At 28.0% G+C, this 16,770-nt stretch overlaps 1 protein-coding gene across 13 annotated transcripts in view; it reads right to left on the reverse strand.

The window, feature by feature from the left end:
• LOC147810074 (serine/threonine-protein kinase mig-15-like) overlaps positions 1-16,770 on the reverse strand; it is a 41,449-nt gene that overhangs the window by 7,779 nt on the left and 16,900 nt on the right. For 7 of the 13 annotated variants that reach the window (XM_087165073.1, XM_087165075.1, XM_087165083.1 and 4 more), the window contains 2 exons: positions 14,082-14,160; positions 4,459-4,638 (listed from right to left, as the gene is read on the reverse strand). Coding sequence is in view for 3 of the 13 variants with exons in the window: in XM_087165083.1 (XP_087021209.1) it covers positions 4,580-4,638; positions 14,082-14,160 (138 nt within the window). In the remaining 10 variants the exon portion in view is untranslated. Of the gene's footprint in view, positions 1-4,458; positions 4,639-10,885; positions 12,591-13,444; positions 13,559-14,081; positions 14,161-16,770 lie in introns of those variants that run through there. The other 6 variants (XM_087165080.1, XM_087165081.1, XM_087165078.1 and 3 more) reach the window with 2 other exon arrangements.

A 16,770-nucleotide genomic window follows, 5' to 3' on the forward strand; every position in this document is an offset into this window, starting at 1 on the left:
AACTGGAGACAAAGCAACAGAGTTTCCACTTATACAAGGCAAAAAGGTAAAAATCTTTAACATTCTAAGTTATTGTCAACAATTTAAGATTAACAGAAAGATATATTTAATTGAAAAAATTACAACCAGAGCTCAAAACTAATGATGGCCCGAGACCATCATCATAAATCCAACCATCATAAAATAAATAATCAATGGCCTCCCTGACCAGCAATCATTGTTAACGAATGGTAAGCTGTTTTAGTTATATGATTTGAAATAATAAAAAATAGCATATAGTGCAAAATAGAATATTTCTTCATTGTTAGGAATGAAGTTCCATTTGACAATTCCATATTCTATTACTGTCCATATTCTATATTATATCATTACAGTGTTTCCACTACAAAGCGAGAATCTCGCATATTTTTTTCTTTTCTCGCATTAAAAAATTATTACCGCGAGAAATTCAAGCATTCTCTACATCAATTTCAAAATTCACGAATTTCTGGCATTTTGGAAAAAGCTCAGAATTACGCCATTTAGAATAAAATCCGTTTCACTTATCTTCCTGGATCTTTCATTATTTTCAACATCTGCCCCGTTATTTAGCTTCCCTATTTACCAGTATTGTTCAGAACCTTTTCGAACAACAAAACACAACCACAGAACTCTTTTCAGAACACATTTCTCTGCAACCACGTGTTTACCATAGGTTAGGTTTCCTCATGTAATATTCAAATATTCAATGCTTTATCAAAAATATTCAATGCTTTAAAAATAGAAGACGTTAAAAATGTATTATAATTAAAGAAATGATTTTTTTTCAAGAGTTTTTGTGTTTTTATAGTTTTTAGAAATCTCACCCTGTTTTTGAGAAAGGGTGAGAAATTCTCACCCATTTTTTTTCTATGATGAAAACACTATATTATCCTATCTATGATGAAAACACTATTTAACATTCACACTATTAATTTAAAATAAAAATTCAAATAGAGACAAGCAAGTAGACCATTGAAACTGTGTATGAATTAGGTAGTAATATATTTTACAAGGATGAGAGTAGTCAGAAAGTAAAAAAGAGGAAATCCAAGAATGAATATATATATATATATATATATATACACAAAAATTTGACAAAAAGAGTGAGATCTTTAAACTTGTAAACCATGTGATTATAAATCCTGATGATTAATTTTAAAATTGTATGAATATATAAATATTAATCACATGCCTTATTTTTCAATTGAGACAATATGAATCCCGATATGAGGCTTTTAAATCACGTGAATATGAAACTCTATATAGAATTTTAAAGTATGCAGAAATACAAATCATGATGCGTAATTTTTAGAGCACGTAAACACGAATCACGATGCATAATTTTCAAACCGCGCAAATACAAATCACAATGTCTAATTTTTAAAACACGATTAAGTACGAAAATCAATGTTTGATTTTACAACAGCAAAAACGTATCACGACATAGAATTCTAAGCTCGCATGAATACCAATCGCTAGATAGGGTTTTAAAAAGCGTAAATACAAATTACTTTATTGGATTGGATTTCGTATAAATACGAAAATCGATGCTTGATATTACAACCGCAAAAACGAGTCACGACATAGGATTTTAAGCTCGCATGAATACGAATCGCTACATAGGGTTTTAAAAGAGCGTAAATACAAATCGCTATATTGGATTTTTAAATCTCGTAAATAAGAATCGCAATGTACGATATTTAAATCGCCTGAATAAGACTCGCAACGTTCAACTTTTAAATCAGGCAAATACGAAAATCGATGTTTGATAATAAAATAGCGATTTTAAAAATGCATAAATGCAAAACGCGATATTGGATTTTTAAATCTCGTAACTAAGAATCATAATGTGCGATGTTTGAATAGAATAAATAAGAATCGCATAGCGCAACTTTTAAATCAGGTAAATACGAAATCGATGATTGATATTAAAATCGCGAGAGACTGGACTTGGGATTTCTAAAAGGCTTGTTTGTATTGTTTTTGTTTAGACATAATAAATAAAAATTTACAAGATTAAGTGAATGAGCAATTAAATATTTTCACCCCAAATCCACCTCCATTATTTCATTTTTTTTTTTTTTTTTTGTTTGCTTTCACGCCAGACAACAGGGTCATGACGTCTGAATTGCAAAAATACGAGCTATCCGGCGGACGAATAAAAATACGGAAAATCTTATTTTCTGTGAAGAGAAAATAGCTAAAATAAGTAAAAATACGGAAGGGTGGGTTAGCAGCTAGGATGTAGTTTGAATTTTCTGTTTATCTTTGAAAATCGTAAATAAATATGATTATTTTATTTTAACGATTGAATTTTCAAAAAAAAAAAAAAGCGGGATATTTATTTTTTTTTAAAAAAACGAAACTTTTAAAGAATCCGAGTTTTTGATAAAAAGGCTGAAATTCGAAAGGCAAAAGCGAAAAATTCTCATCTCTGTATAAAGGTCAACCAGTTTTATCCCAAGGAAATGATTTTTTGAGAAACTTCAGAGTAAGGAATGAGGACTTCAATGCTTTCGCTCTTAGGAAAATTAAATTCCTCATAAAATATTTTAACTTGTTCAAAAAAATTTCCGCGGAAGAATCTCATCCCTGAAGTTACTTGTTCATTGTACCAGTGATTATATTTCCTTACTTTCTAACCATGATTGCAATAAAGTATCAATCAGAACAAGTTGGAACTGGAGCCAACTCTAGAACAATTGATAAAGTGAATAAAAGTAAAAATGATTCTTATTCTAAAAGAAAGTAAAACTTCAGGGTTAAAAAAAAAAGAATTAACGAAACTAAAATCATGCATCTTTTTGAAAAGAAAACTAATTATTTGCCTTTCAGTTAATATTATTTTTCTAGCAACATCATTTTAATTCTTTAGTAATAAAACATACCAAAGATGCAAAATAGAAGTTTATATTCATATTTCACAAAAAATATCTCAAAATTTTTTATGCAAGCTATGATGGCTCAGAGAGGGGATTAGAGCGTTCGCCTTCCAATGAGGTACACCAGGATCGAATCCTGGCAATGGCTGGTCGATTCAAATTCCGCATTCGGCTTGCACCGACCACAATGCTGACGCGAAATATACTGAGTGGCAGATGAATCATGGGATATAGTCCCCTTTCCATCAGGTTAAACGTGGGAGGTTTTACTCTCCATGTAACGCAAATATGGGTTAGCTCCATCAAAAAGTCTTCCAGAAAAGCAAATTTTTCCCAATATTTGATCCAGGAGTTCCCTTGTCTTCTGGGTTGGGTTCAAAATTACAAGGCTACGGAGTTGAACATTAGTAGTCCTAAACCCAAAATTGAGTAGGCTGTTCAACAAGGGTTAAAAAAAAAATTCAGGAAAAAAATAGGACTCTTAAATTTATGATGAAAAGATAAATTCTCTTATAAAAAGATCAAGCAAATAAATAAAATATTAAAAATTATTATCTTTAAATAACCAGACCTCAGATCCTTCACTTCAAAAAGAATTATTTTTAATCCTTCAGCACCCAAACTGTTTGAAAAATTACCCATAATATGTTTCTCTAGATAAAATTCCTATGCTTCCATCTTTATGACAACCAACATTTAACAAAACCTTCCCCTTTGTTGGTTTGTGGTTGCAAATCATTATACAGATAGTAAATACAAAATACAGTAAATGCAACCAATACTTGTCATCGGCATATTTGTAACATTTACAGTTGTATTATTTCAAAAAAGGAATTTGGAAAAATCAACTACACTGGGTTAAAGTTAAATAGCATTGCATACTCATACAAAAACGGAACAAACAAACAAAAGACATAAAAAATGAAATGAAAAAACTTTAATAGCTTCTGTGACTACTCATTTTATAATAAATCCAAGTAGTAATAGAAGCAATAATATATGTTATACAACTAAAAATAACAATGACCGGAAATGAAAACAATGGCCCTCAGCAGCCAAAATTAGTGAAAAATTGAATAATTTGCACTATTACAGAAAAAACCAACCTTATATGTCGCCCTGTCATCTACTCTCTTACTTTCTCAAACATTTAATTCAGTGTGTTGTGACTAACTCATAAAAGGAATAAATGCTAAGTGTCCAAAAAAGAAATTCATAAATAATAGTGAAAGACTAAAAAAATTTAAGGTCAACAAGAGACAAAACAGATAGATATGGGACTTTATCTGATTTATCTAAAGGCTGGTAACAAGAGTACTAAAATAATTTCAACTTTTCTTATTTCATATTTAAAGGTAATGAAGTTTTTTGTTTTTCATTATGAAATATATTTTCTAGCTTCTGTTTCTTGAGATTATTTATTTTAAAAGAAAAATAGATCAACTGAGGCCTGGCTATATATCATCAAAAAAGCAAAAATTTCAAAATCTCAACTTTTTATTTCATTTTGCATAATTGTAAATTTAACGTCAAATAATTAAGATAAGATAAATACCAGTAACTGGGTCCTCAGTTACTCCCAACCAGGGTGCAAAGTAATGGGATATAAAGTCATACTGATTTCCAGCATCATCTTTGCAATCGAATTTGCCTCTTGCTAGTCACTATCACACCAACTACCTCTGAAGATGCAGATAATTCATTTTCATTGCTTTTGAATGATTCAAACTCATGCCTGAAAATTTAGGTACAACATTAATTTGTAACAGAATCATAAAAACTTACAGAGAATATCAAAATAAGTATTTTCAGAATGTTTTTTCTGAATTTAGAACATTAGTAAAGTGTAATTGTTTTTAAGATTCTATGAAAATTGCTTAATAGAACTACTACTTAAAAATATTGATATCAAAATTTTTACTTTAATAATTTGATCTCTATTTTATTTTTCTTGAAAAAAATAGATTTATATGGTATAAAAATTTTTCATCTACAATTAAATAAGAAAAATAATAAACTATTAAAATTTTTTTTTTGCATGAAATTATGTTTGAGTAAACAGGTTTTATGAGTAGGTGCAATTTTTTTAAAAATTTCCTTAGTATTTTTGAAAATTGATTAAAAACACAAAAAGTGAAATTAACATTAAGGGGTCCAAACTTTGGAACGCTCTCCTGGCCAAACTATGGGGACCCTATTTTCCGGACAGGGTTGCCACTCAAATCTGGAAGGAAAAAAAATTCCCCGTATTTTCCCTGTACATATACGCAATATATTAAGAGGAAACAATTACTGCACTCTTGTGTGAGCTATATTAGGCAAACTATATTTATTAGTTTTAATTGCTGGCAAAACAGCTGAGCATACCTAAATAATGCTATAGTATATGAAATAGTTTAGTACAGCTGAAATATCATGGTTAAATATCCCATAGATTACACTTTGAGTGGTCACCATTTTTTAAAAGATAAAAGGGTCATTCCACGTCAAATCATATAGGATTTTACAAAAATGGCACCCACCGTCTCAGATTTTGATGAAAATTTGTGCACTTATAGAATTTTTGATTCTGATTTCAAAAATATCAATTACATTTAAATCAGTTAAGGGGTTTAAAAGTTATAAGCATTTATATTTTTGCCAAAATGGCACATTTGCCGCCATTTTGATTCATACATCAAAGGGTATTAATGATTGTAACTCACCTTATAATTGTCATAGAGTAATATTTTTTTTTGTTCAGAATAAAAACACATTTGTTTGCAAATAATTATCTTACTTATTTAGTAAATGGATCTGTTTTGCAGTTTTTTGATCAACGGAGTTGAGTAACTTCAGGAGCTGATTTCTGACAACTCGCCCCCTTCAATTTAAAAAATATTTCAGGCAAAGATAGTTGAAAGTGCAAACTAACATCTGATATAAAAATTTTGATGGGCGGTTCACTTACTTTTTAAAAAAAATATTTTTCTTATGAATTATTATGCGTTAAAAGTATTGGTAGTTTGATGATTCGTAGTCCTTAATTGTAATTGTAACTAGAGTATAATAAATGAGAATGGTAGAAAAATATGTAAAATAAAGTAATAATTTATTAAATCATTTTTTTCTTCTTTATTTGAGCCCCCTCCCCTTCAAAAAAGAAAACGAAAAAATTTGAGAATGAACAGAATTTCACCTTTTTTGTAAATAAAATTATCCAGAATCATATAGCTTTGATAAATGAGTGATCAGAATCTAAAAAAAGATAAATAAAAGTTTCTCTAAAAGAGTAGAGGGTAATACCAATAATAAAAAGCAGCCATTAAATTTTATTTTTAATTGAACTAACTTTGATCTTTATGGAAGGAGAAAATCAGAATTTATGATGTTGAATAATATCAGTGAGAAAATCATTGTACACTTTATTTTAATTCAAACATTTTGTTTGATTCTAAAATGTAATTCAAGACCAAATTCTGAATATTTATAGTTAATTTTATCCTTTTATTTGTCACAACCAGGGTTGGCAAGGTTTAGAACAGAATGGATTAATTCACGGTTTAAACCATCCTGTCCAAAACCCCTTTGTCCAAAACTGTCCAAAACCCTTTTACTCAAATTATGTCACAATTTTATCTGTACAATATTTAGAAGGTAAAATAAACATAGAACTAATAACATATTGATAATAAATTTACTAGAGAATATTTGTCTTTAAAAATATAATGTTTTATTAATATTCAGACGTGCCAACCTAGCAAAATTAACATTCAGGAGTTTCCCTAACAAGAATTCAGGAGATTTCAGGAGGGGTAAAAAAAGGTGCATGGTATGCAACATTTGGCACTTCTAAGGAATTTTAACTAAAAAATTTATTAAATATAAGAATGCAAGAAATTTTACACACTAATAGAGCAATAATTGTTTAAAAATACTAAATGGAAATAAAATAATTAAACACAGATTTAGCAACACAAAACTATATTAGGTAGATACTCTTTAAATAAATACCATTTCCTTAATAAAACATTATTCAAAAACCCTTGACACTGTAATAAAAATACACAAAAACTTTTAAAAAATAAACAAATTGAATAAGTATTTTATTTTAAAAAACCAATTCAATACTAATGTCTGTACAATAAAGAACCAATTATCCGGGATGCTCGGGACCATCGCCATCCCGGATGTCTTAATTTCCCGGTTTCCTGGATCGACAAAAAAGTGTCGTTAATCGATGTTTTATCAAACCCAAATTACAAGGAAAAAATGTAAACACATTTTAAAGTAAGAGAAAAAAGAAAAGCACTCCTAAATCTAAAAAGGAAAAAAATTGTAGAAAAATAAAATTTAAAAGAATAAAAAAATTTGCAAGTTTAGACAAGAAAAACAAGTTTAAAAAATAATTACGATTCCTAAATCAACTAATAAACAAAACCAATGATTAAATAACGCAATATATTTCATGGGGGGGGGGCGAAAATAAAAGGAAAACCTATTAATCTAAATAAAAACAACACTTGAAAATTATCGAACCGAAACGATAGTTAAAAAACGGCACTAGCATAAATATTAAAACCTAGAACAAGGCAAGATCAACGGACTTTAAAAAAAAAAACTAATGAAAAAAATTTGGTAATACAAATAATTTTATTGAGTGCAAAATTTATCATGAAAAAGAAAAAAAAAACGTAGTGGAATCAGAAAAACGAAACTGCAATCGGCTTCATAAAATAATTGTATGCTTAAATTAATAACAATTCTCCTTTTTTTTATTTTATAAAAACGCGATTTTTAATTAAAGCAGGTGTGATTCCACATCAAGAAAAACTTGCGAATGATACCGCACTTCCAAAGAATCAGAATTTATTCAAAAGAAAAACATTTTATTTTTATTAATCGATGTCAAATAGATAAATATATTTTTCTCTTTCATCTTCTGTTCACTGATATGCATGTGCAATGCATTTTCCCCACCCCCTCGTAAATCAAACTAGCAAACGAAATCATCATGCCACTCCTTTGAGTTTAACGACCTAAAAGAGAATAAAGATCTAAAATCTTCAAGGTCGCGGAAGAAATGACGTTTCTCTGGGTAAACGGGGAAAAAAATTCTTCCCTTCCTCACATTTTCCTTTACTCAACTTTAAGGATTAGTCCAGTTTCCGCTTTTTTTTTCATATCGTTTTAGTTCAAAATGGCGGGAGAACCGAGCAAATTTTTTTTCCGGATTATCTGGATACCAGATAAATGGTTCTCTACTGTATGCATGAAAAAAAGAGTTGCAGACTTAGCTCTCCGCAATTAAGTCTTGCTAAAGTCATTGGTACATGATTTGTTGAAATTGATCCATACTTCCGTTTCGACTTAAGACATCCTTGAAATTTTTTTTTTTTTAAATATACGAAGACTAAACGAATAATTGATATCACGTTGCTAGTTTAAGAGCTTGTTGCCAACCGTGGAAAAATACGCATTAAAAACTATAAAAACAGCAAGATACAATATCAATTCCAACTATCGAGAGTACGAGTTTCCCCACTCCTGAACGGACGTCACTCGATAACGACATGTGACGTCATTGCATTCAACTCCACACGAAAGAAGAGGAAGATTTCACCCGCCCCCTTACACTGGGGAGTGTTAAGAGGTAACGTTGAAGAGGGGGGAAAATAAAGCATGTTCAGCTACGCTTCAGGCAGATGGTAGTTTGATAAGAGGGGATGGAATTCAAGCTGAAAGAAAAACTTACCTTCGCACTCGCGGAAAAATTAGGTAATTTTGAGTTTGGCCGTCGATCGCAGTAAAATTCGGGAGTTTTTCAAATTAATTCCGGAGGGCGGGAGAATAACTCAAAATTCGGGAGACTCCCGCAAAATGCGGGAGAGTTGGCACGTCTGAATATTGTTTGACTCTTCAATTTAAACAATAAACAAAGGAAGATTAATCAGTAATCAAGTTCAATTGGTCCGCTCCTTCAATAGTACATAACTGAGGTTTGACCTTTGCCATGCAGGTTAAGCTATTAGGGACTAAGTGCTTGGTTATTCATAAACAGGTTTATTTATCTATAAGTACTATTCAAGAATACTTTTATTTCATTCATGCTCGATTCTTTTAGCATAGTGGTGATACATCACCAGTGTCAGTAACTGAAACTGATGTTATGCCTTTCAAAACTGTTAATACATTTTGCAGTTATTTTGTACTTCCAATTTAAACTAATATATTCATATTTAAAAAAAATTTTTTTTTAAATAGATGTTTTTTTTTATCATCCTGTAATGGGTCAGGTATTGACTTTTGTTGCTCAATGAATTGTGGAGCTTCAAAAATTATAAACCTTTTCTTATTATATTATTTTCCTTTAATAAGTTAAAGTAAATTGTATAAAAAATATCAAATATTTATTGATTCATGTAATTATAATGTGTACAATGGTTACACCTATAGATTTTTTACCGTTTACCAAAGTTCAAGGGTTAGAACACTTTAAGACAGTTTTATCCAGTTTAGGACAGTTTAAGACAGTAAAACGCACGTGTCCTGTCCAAAACCAGTTTAGGACGTCCAAAACCCCAACCCTGGTCACAATGATTGTTATGGTGATGAGATACTCCTAAAACATTTCAGCTAAAACGTTGATAAAGCTCAAAATATTTATTTTCTATTTATTTTAATTATATTGAAATGATTTTAAATCACCAACTATCTGATAATTTGTATGCTCTTATTTCATCACTAACACTTGCAGGCCTTTTTTATTCTGTAAGACTTTTATTATAATTAGATACAACCAAATTTTTTTAAAAAAAAAAAACGTCTGAATAGAAAAAAAAAATACTAAAAACTATTGACACACTCCATCCCTACCTTCCCAAAAAAGAAATTTGACTAATCAGAATGTATCATTTGCCAGAACATTTCTGTTTGTTCCAATCAGAATTGAGTCTCATGTAAAATTTATTTTCTTTCAAACCAATAAAATGGTATTTCCATTAATTTAGAACAGAATAGAAATAAGTTTTCAAAAATTTTATTTGTATCAATTTGGTATTTAAAGAAGAGTTTTATTATGGAAACCCAAGTATTATGTAGTACTGGATTATCTTTGAAAGATTTTAAATGCAGTTTAAACTCACAGAAGATTTTGAAACTTTCTTTTGAGAACATAGAACTTATTTTATTAAAGAGCATTTTAAATTTTAAGGAAAGTTCAACTATATGCCTCATACATGAGGAGCACATCTAGTATCAGAATGAAATATTTATATATATACATAAAAAAAAAAAAAAAAAACCTTGCGACTTATTTAAGTCTCCCTTCATGTCATAAGTGTTACTAGACGCAATAATACTACTATGCAAGCTAAAACATATAGAGCTAAATTTAAAATTTCAGCAATCCCTGGCCAGAAATTGTGACTTATTTAATTCTTGCGACTTATTTAATTCTCCTTCCAATAAGACCAAGAAAGTCTCCCTTCATGTCATAAGTGCAGATCAAGCTAAAACATATAGAGCTAAATTGAAAATTTCAGCAATCCCTGGCCAGAAATTGTGTTTGTGATGCAGAAATTGCGTTTGTCTTCTTCATTCTCAAATTTTTTCCTTTCTTCTTTTCTTTTCTGAAGGGGGGGGGGGGCTCAAAGAAAGAAGAAAAAATATAATTTAATAAATGATCACTTTGTTTTACATCATAATCTACCATTCAAACTTTTTTACATAATTTTATTATACTCAAGTTAGAATTACAATTAAGGACTATAAATCTTCAAACTACCAGTACTTTTAATGCATATAATTCATAAGAAAAATAATTTTTTAAAAAAAGGGAGTGACCCACCCATCAAAATTTTTATATCAGATGCTAGTTTGCACTTTCAACTATCTTTGCCTAAAATATTTTTGAAATTGAAGGGGGCGAGTTGCCAGAAATCAGCTCCTGAAGTTACTCAACTCTGTTGATCAAAAAACTGCAAAACAGATCCATTTACTAAATAAGTAAGATAATTATTTGCAAACAAATGTGTTTTTATTCTGAACAAAAAAAAAATTATTGCTCTATGACAAATATAAGGTGAGTTACAATCATTAATACCCTTTGATGTATGAATCAAAATGGCGGCAAATGTGCCATTTTGGCAAAAATATAAATGCTTATAACTTTTAAACCCCTTAACTGATTTAAATATAATTAATATTTTTGAAATCAGCATCAAAAATTCTATAAGTCTACAAATTTTCATCAAAATCTGAGATAGTGGGTGCCATGGCTGGATGAACTGACATGGAATGACCCAAAAATAAGAAAAAAAATTCCCTGCATTTTCCCAGTTTATAAAGAAAAAATAAAAATTCCCTGCTATTTTAGGTGATTTTTAAATTTCCTGTATTTTCCAGGTTTTCCCTGTTCTTCCTGTGGAGTGGCAACCCTGCCAGATTCCAGTTACCTCCTATATTTGAAAGGTTAAGAATCCAAAGATGCAAAAAAACATAGATGTTAATGCAGAGAAAATACATTTTTGTGTTTGATTCATAACTTAATTAAAGGTTAGCACTTAATAATTAGCATATTAACTTTCCCACAAGAATTTACATAAACTCCTCCATCTAGAAATAAAAATAAACAAATTATTTTTACTCATAATAAATAATTTCAGTACCTAAACTACTCAAAAAATAGGATGGAAAAAATTCTGCTAAAAATCATTATCTTAAAAAATATTTCAAAATACAGTAAAAGATAAGAGAAAGAAAAATACATAGCAAATTTTTAAAAAAAATGGAGATGCCTTAAGTTTTGAAAGATAAGTATGTTGAGTTCTTTAAATATAACAAAAAAGTTAAAGTGAAAACAAGCACTGATCTCGTTACAATTACTCAATATAGTTAATACCACTTTAAAATATAATTATTTAAAAAATTTTGTAAAACAATAAAAACTATCAACACCTTCTTGAATGTTCTGAGTAAATTTTCCATTCCAACAATTTTTTAAACATCTTAAAACATTTAAGAATCAAACTAATTTATGTAATACTTTGTATTTGTATGTTTTTATTGCTAGAAAGCAAAGAAGATGTTTAATTACAAACTACTAACATTTTTAAGGATGTTTGGAACTGAAAGCTTTTTTTCTGTTCAACTCTTAAAAAAGTTGTAATTCTTAAATAGAAATAAAGAGAAGGATCTTGAGAAATCTAAATTTTTCTGATCAACAGTCAGGTGGAATTTTGCTAACAAAGAAGAAAAAGCTCGAAATGGATATTTTCAACAAAAAAAAATGGACAACATATTTCAAAGAAAATAGGCATTTAAACAACTTAATGTGAGTGTCAAAGAAGACAAGCATTTAATTCAGATTTTTATACTACTGTTATAATTATTTTTCAAAAGAATTACCTGGAACTAAAATAATTTCATAATGCATAAATCTCTACATATGTAATTTTAATTGTAAGTAATTATTCAACAGACTTTTACAAATTCTCAAAATAGTTGAGTGATTTTCCGAACCTCAGATTTCAAGCTTTGAGAAATTAAAAGGTTTTCAAAAAATATATTTTATTTTATTTTTTAACTCACTGAGATCATCTGAAAAGTTACATTTGCAACTTTTCAAACGATCCTAGTCAACCTAACCTAGCAGTCCAAAATCTTAATCCATAAGGATTATTCCTAGTGCAGTGATAAGACATGTGCCTATAATACCAAAATATGATGGAAACTTAAAGCATTAAACAAATTCTCAATTTAACTTTTCATTTATAACTACTACAATATATTAACATTATCAATGATATATATTTAAAATAAAAAACTAATAAACATTAAAAGTAAATAATAAATTAAAAGAAATAAATAAAAATAATTTTTATTCCCTTTAAGTTTCTTTTTTTTTTCTTACTGAACACCACTTTTTACATTTTTTGGCACATGTTCCATCACTGTTAATGTTTAAAATTAATTGAGTGTAATCCAAATTGGTTTAGTTTTATGTCAGAATTTTCGGTTCCATCCTTAATATTGAAAAGAATCATTGTGCTTAAACACCTATTTTGTAAAATGCTTAACACTGATTTTGAGCAATATCCAATTTTGTAAAATATGTCTATCAAATTATGTTTATTTTCTTATATATGTTTTTTAGCTGTATCCAAAACAAACAGCTCAACAATTTAATCTTTTTAATAAATTGCAGATTAAAAAAGTTTTATTTTAATTTTATCAGTTTATTTAATTTTTCATGAAATTCATTATTTTAATTAAATATTTAAGAAAGAGTATGTTAATAAATATGTTTTAATAAAAATTGACCTTTTTTAAAAAATAGTCTGAACATAAAAATTGTCTCTTTATAAAAAACAAGAATAAGAACATTTACATATATTTGTAATAAGTATATTTGTATAAGTACATTTAATGTTAATATTAATGGTTCAATATCGGTATAGATATATACAAAATTGTTAAAAAAAGTAAAAACTTTCATAATTCATCACAAACAACTTATTCTATACAGGTTGTCCGAAATACAACAAATGTGGCACACATACAGAATTTAGTGGTGGGATCTTTCCAAAGTTTTCCTAAAGGAATGCAGTGCCTTGCATTTCTTCAGTTTCAGCTGAAACTGTGCTGACAGCAGGTTCAATACATTCAAAGAAAAACTGCAAATTTCAAAAAGTTCTGATTTTATAATAATGAAGACTCTGCAGAACAATTTAATGTACAATGAAATATTTGAAAGAAATACTAAACTTTAATATGTGTGATGTAAAATGCACAGATTAAACTCAAACACATATTAAATATTCAGTTACTTTTTAGTATCTGCTCGACATAGCACATTTTGTCGCATTGTGTGAAAAATTATCAAAATTAAGAAAACCATCATTTTTAACCAAATTAACCTACACAAAAATTATAGTAAACAGGAAGTCTTCGAAATAATGGAGAACTAGTTGTTCGGGTACATTTTTAAACTAATAATGCAACATATGATTAGCAATAATTACAATAAAACTATAATCAGAAATTTTAAATCTCTAACAATAACAATTTATACAGTTAGAAGATACTTTTTTCTTAAAAAAATTTGATAAATTCTTAAAATGAGCAGTAAATAGCTGGAATCAAATGTAAAACAATTTATGTTCAGTTATAAATTTTCAGCATTGAAATTATACTCACTATCATAACAAAGAAGAAGTTGCAAGCCTTTGGAATTGGGAAGAGTGACTATAGTGTGAGGTGTAATGGAGCCCTGAGACTAAAAGAAATATAAACAAGAACATTAAAAACTTTTGAAATGCTTTGGACAATGATTAAAATAAACTAAACAAAGGAGCAGACTATATATATATATATATAAATAAAGGTACTTAAAACAAGAGAAATTCTGACATAAAATTACAAAACAATTAATTATATCTATAAAAAATCATACACAGAAAAAAAAAATTCTGCACAATCTAGCAGAAAATATATTGTGTAAAAAAAGGCCCATCAGCAAAAAATAAATAAATAATATAAAATAAAACAATAATACAATACCAATGTGTAAGATGCAGCAAGTATATAAAAATAGAATAATAATAATAAAAAAAAATACTTGTATAAATGCCTTTCTAATTTAGGACCCAATAAATGTTTCAATGATACTAACAATTCTTTTTAATTGTCACACACATTTAAAAAACCAAATTAGTTCATTTTAATATATATTTCATATGAAAAATCACATGTATTCCAAATTAGTTTCAATTTCCTATTAAAAAAAGTTCTTTGTTACCACTGCAGCAGAATGCTTCAAAATTTAGTGTTTAATGTTAGTATTTTAAGGCTTTTAAAGACAATTTTTGAAGAAAAAACATTATGAATGCAATTTTTGATTATAAAACAGATTTTAATTATATTTTATGAAGTTTGATAAAACCTTAAATAACCCAAGAATACAGGGATTAAACATAGGAACTTCGTATATTAAAACCAGAATTTTAAAAAGTATATATTAACTGACATTTATTATTCTCTATGCATACATGCACACTAGCAAACATTTCAGATTATTTAACATAATTGCAATGAAATACAAATTATGAAAACACTTAATCAGGGAGCTACTTCAATTCCAAACTTCCTTACGAGTTTTGTGTATTGTTTACTACAACATTAACTGCTTATTATATCATACTTATTTATTAACCTTTTCAAGAGGGATCGACAAGACATCTAGGTCTGTAGGGGTATCTTTCTGCGACTGGGGGTGGAAATTGTAAAAGGTAGTCTCTGTTCGTAAAAAAATGGTGACGAGAATGAAACAATTTTATACTCTCACTGTTTTTCTTAAACACCGTTCACTACTTCTTTGACTATCGTATTTAGGGATAATACAAGGGCCACCAGAGAGGGACTCCTGTGCTTTTGTATCACTTTATAAGTGCAGAAATCCTTTTTCAGTGGTTTTATTAGATTCAGCATAAAAAATTAAACAAATAACATTTCACATATCGTTTTCTATAATAAATTATCAGCCTATCCTATGTTATTATAACTTATGCACCTTCAAGCATTCATTCATTTGCACCATGTAACACTTTGTCAATCTTTTTGTTTTGAAGTTTATCAATGCAGAATCTCAATAAATAATATTTCAATGTCTACAGGTACATTTATGCTTAAAAAAATTAATGAATGGAAAAAATAATAGAAACAGCTTTTTCTTTTTTGCTGTTATATCAATCCCTCATTCACAACAATTTCTGCAAAAGCAAAATTTAAAGAATCAAGTCTTAGTTTACAATAACATACAAAAGTTTTAATAGCTATAATTATCAGTACCTATAATAATAACTATTTAATACATTACAATTAATATTTGCAATTTTAGTACGTTTATTAAGCATTTCACCTTTAATTTCTATCAAAAAAATTTTACAAGCTGTTTTTTAACATATTTATATTAAAACAAATTTTAAACAATTTGTCTCTGTTCTACAATAAGTCTGAGTAAAAATAGAAGAAATTTAAATAATTTTTGATGCACGAAAAGACAATTTAACTACAAATATAACTATTTGAATGTATTTTTTATCTTTAGAATTGTTAAATCTTTTCAACTTATGAAAATACGTCACTTCAATCAATGATAAATAGTTTTTACCACTTTATTTGCCGGTTTTATGTTTTCACTATTAATGATAATAACAATAAAAACAAGAGGGGGAAACGAAGATAATTCTACTATAATTCCTGGCTAATTCGATTGATGTGTTCTTTTCTGTAAGAATGGTCGTTGCTATTGAAAATTATTTAATCAAATAAATTCCCTTAATCTTATTTACAATATTATATTAAATAAATTGTGTGATACATAAAAAAACTATTAACTACAATAACTTGGTTAATCATTGACAAAAATTAATACAACATTTTTAATTTAATTTTATTTTCTAAATAGCATATATCGTAATTTAAATCACTAACTCAAAAAATGCTTTAGCCAGTTTCTAAATTTATTTATAACATATCACTCAGAACCTTATTCCTCCAATCTCTTAGTTCGAATCAAATATGTGCTTTGATTTCCAAAGAATTTTCTTTTAAAATAGCTCCCCAACAAGTAATACATGAATATTTCAATTATTGTGCTTCAGTTGCAAATGATTCATATAAAATATTCATATTCAAAACATCATGTCATTTTCTTTTTGTACCAAATTTCATAAATGAATGCATCTTACAGAAACTATGTAGAAACTATAATAGAATTTTTTTTTTAAAAATTCAGGTAATAGATTTATGAAATTTTAATGTTAGTAACCTTTAATGTATTTTATGAATGAAATTTAACTTATGAAATTTTAATGTATTTTAAAAT

Source organism: Parasteatoda tepidariorum, chromosome 5 (assembly GCF_982258835.1).
Source record: "Parasteatoda tepidariorum strain Cologne lab strain chromosome 5, Ptep-v5.0, whole genome shotgun sequence".
In the NCBI taxonomy this organism is placed as follows: domain Eukaryota; kingdom Metazoa; phylum Arthropoda; class Arachnida; order Araneae; family Theridiidae; genus Parasteatoda; species Parasteatoda tepidariorum.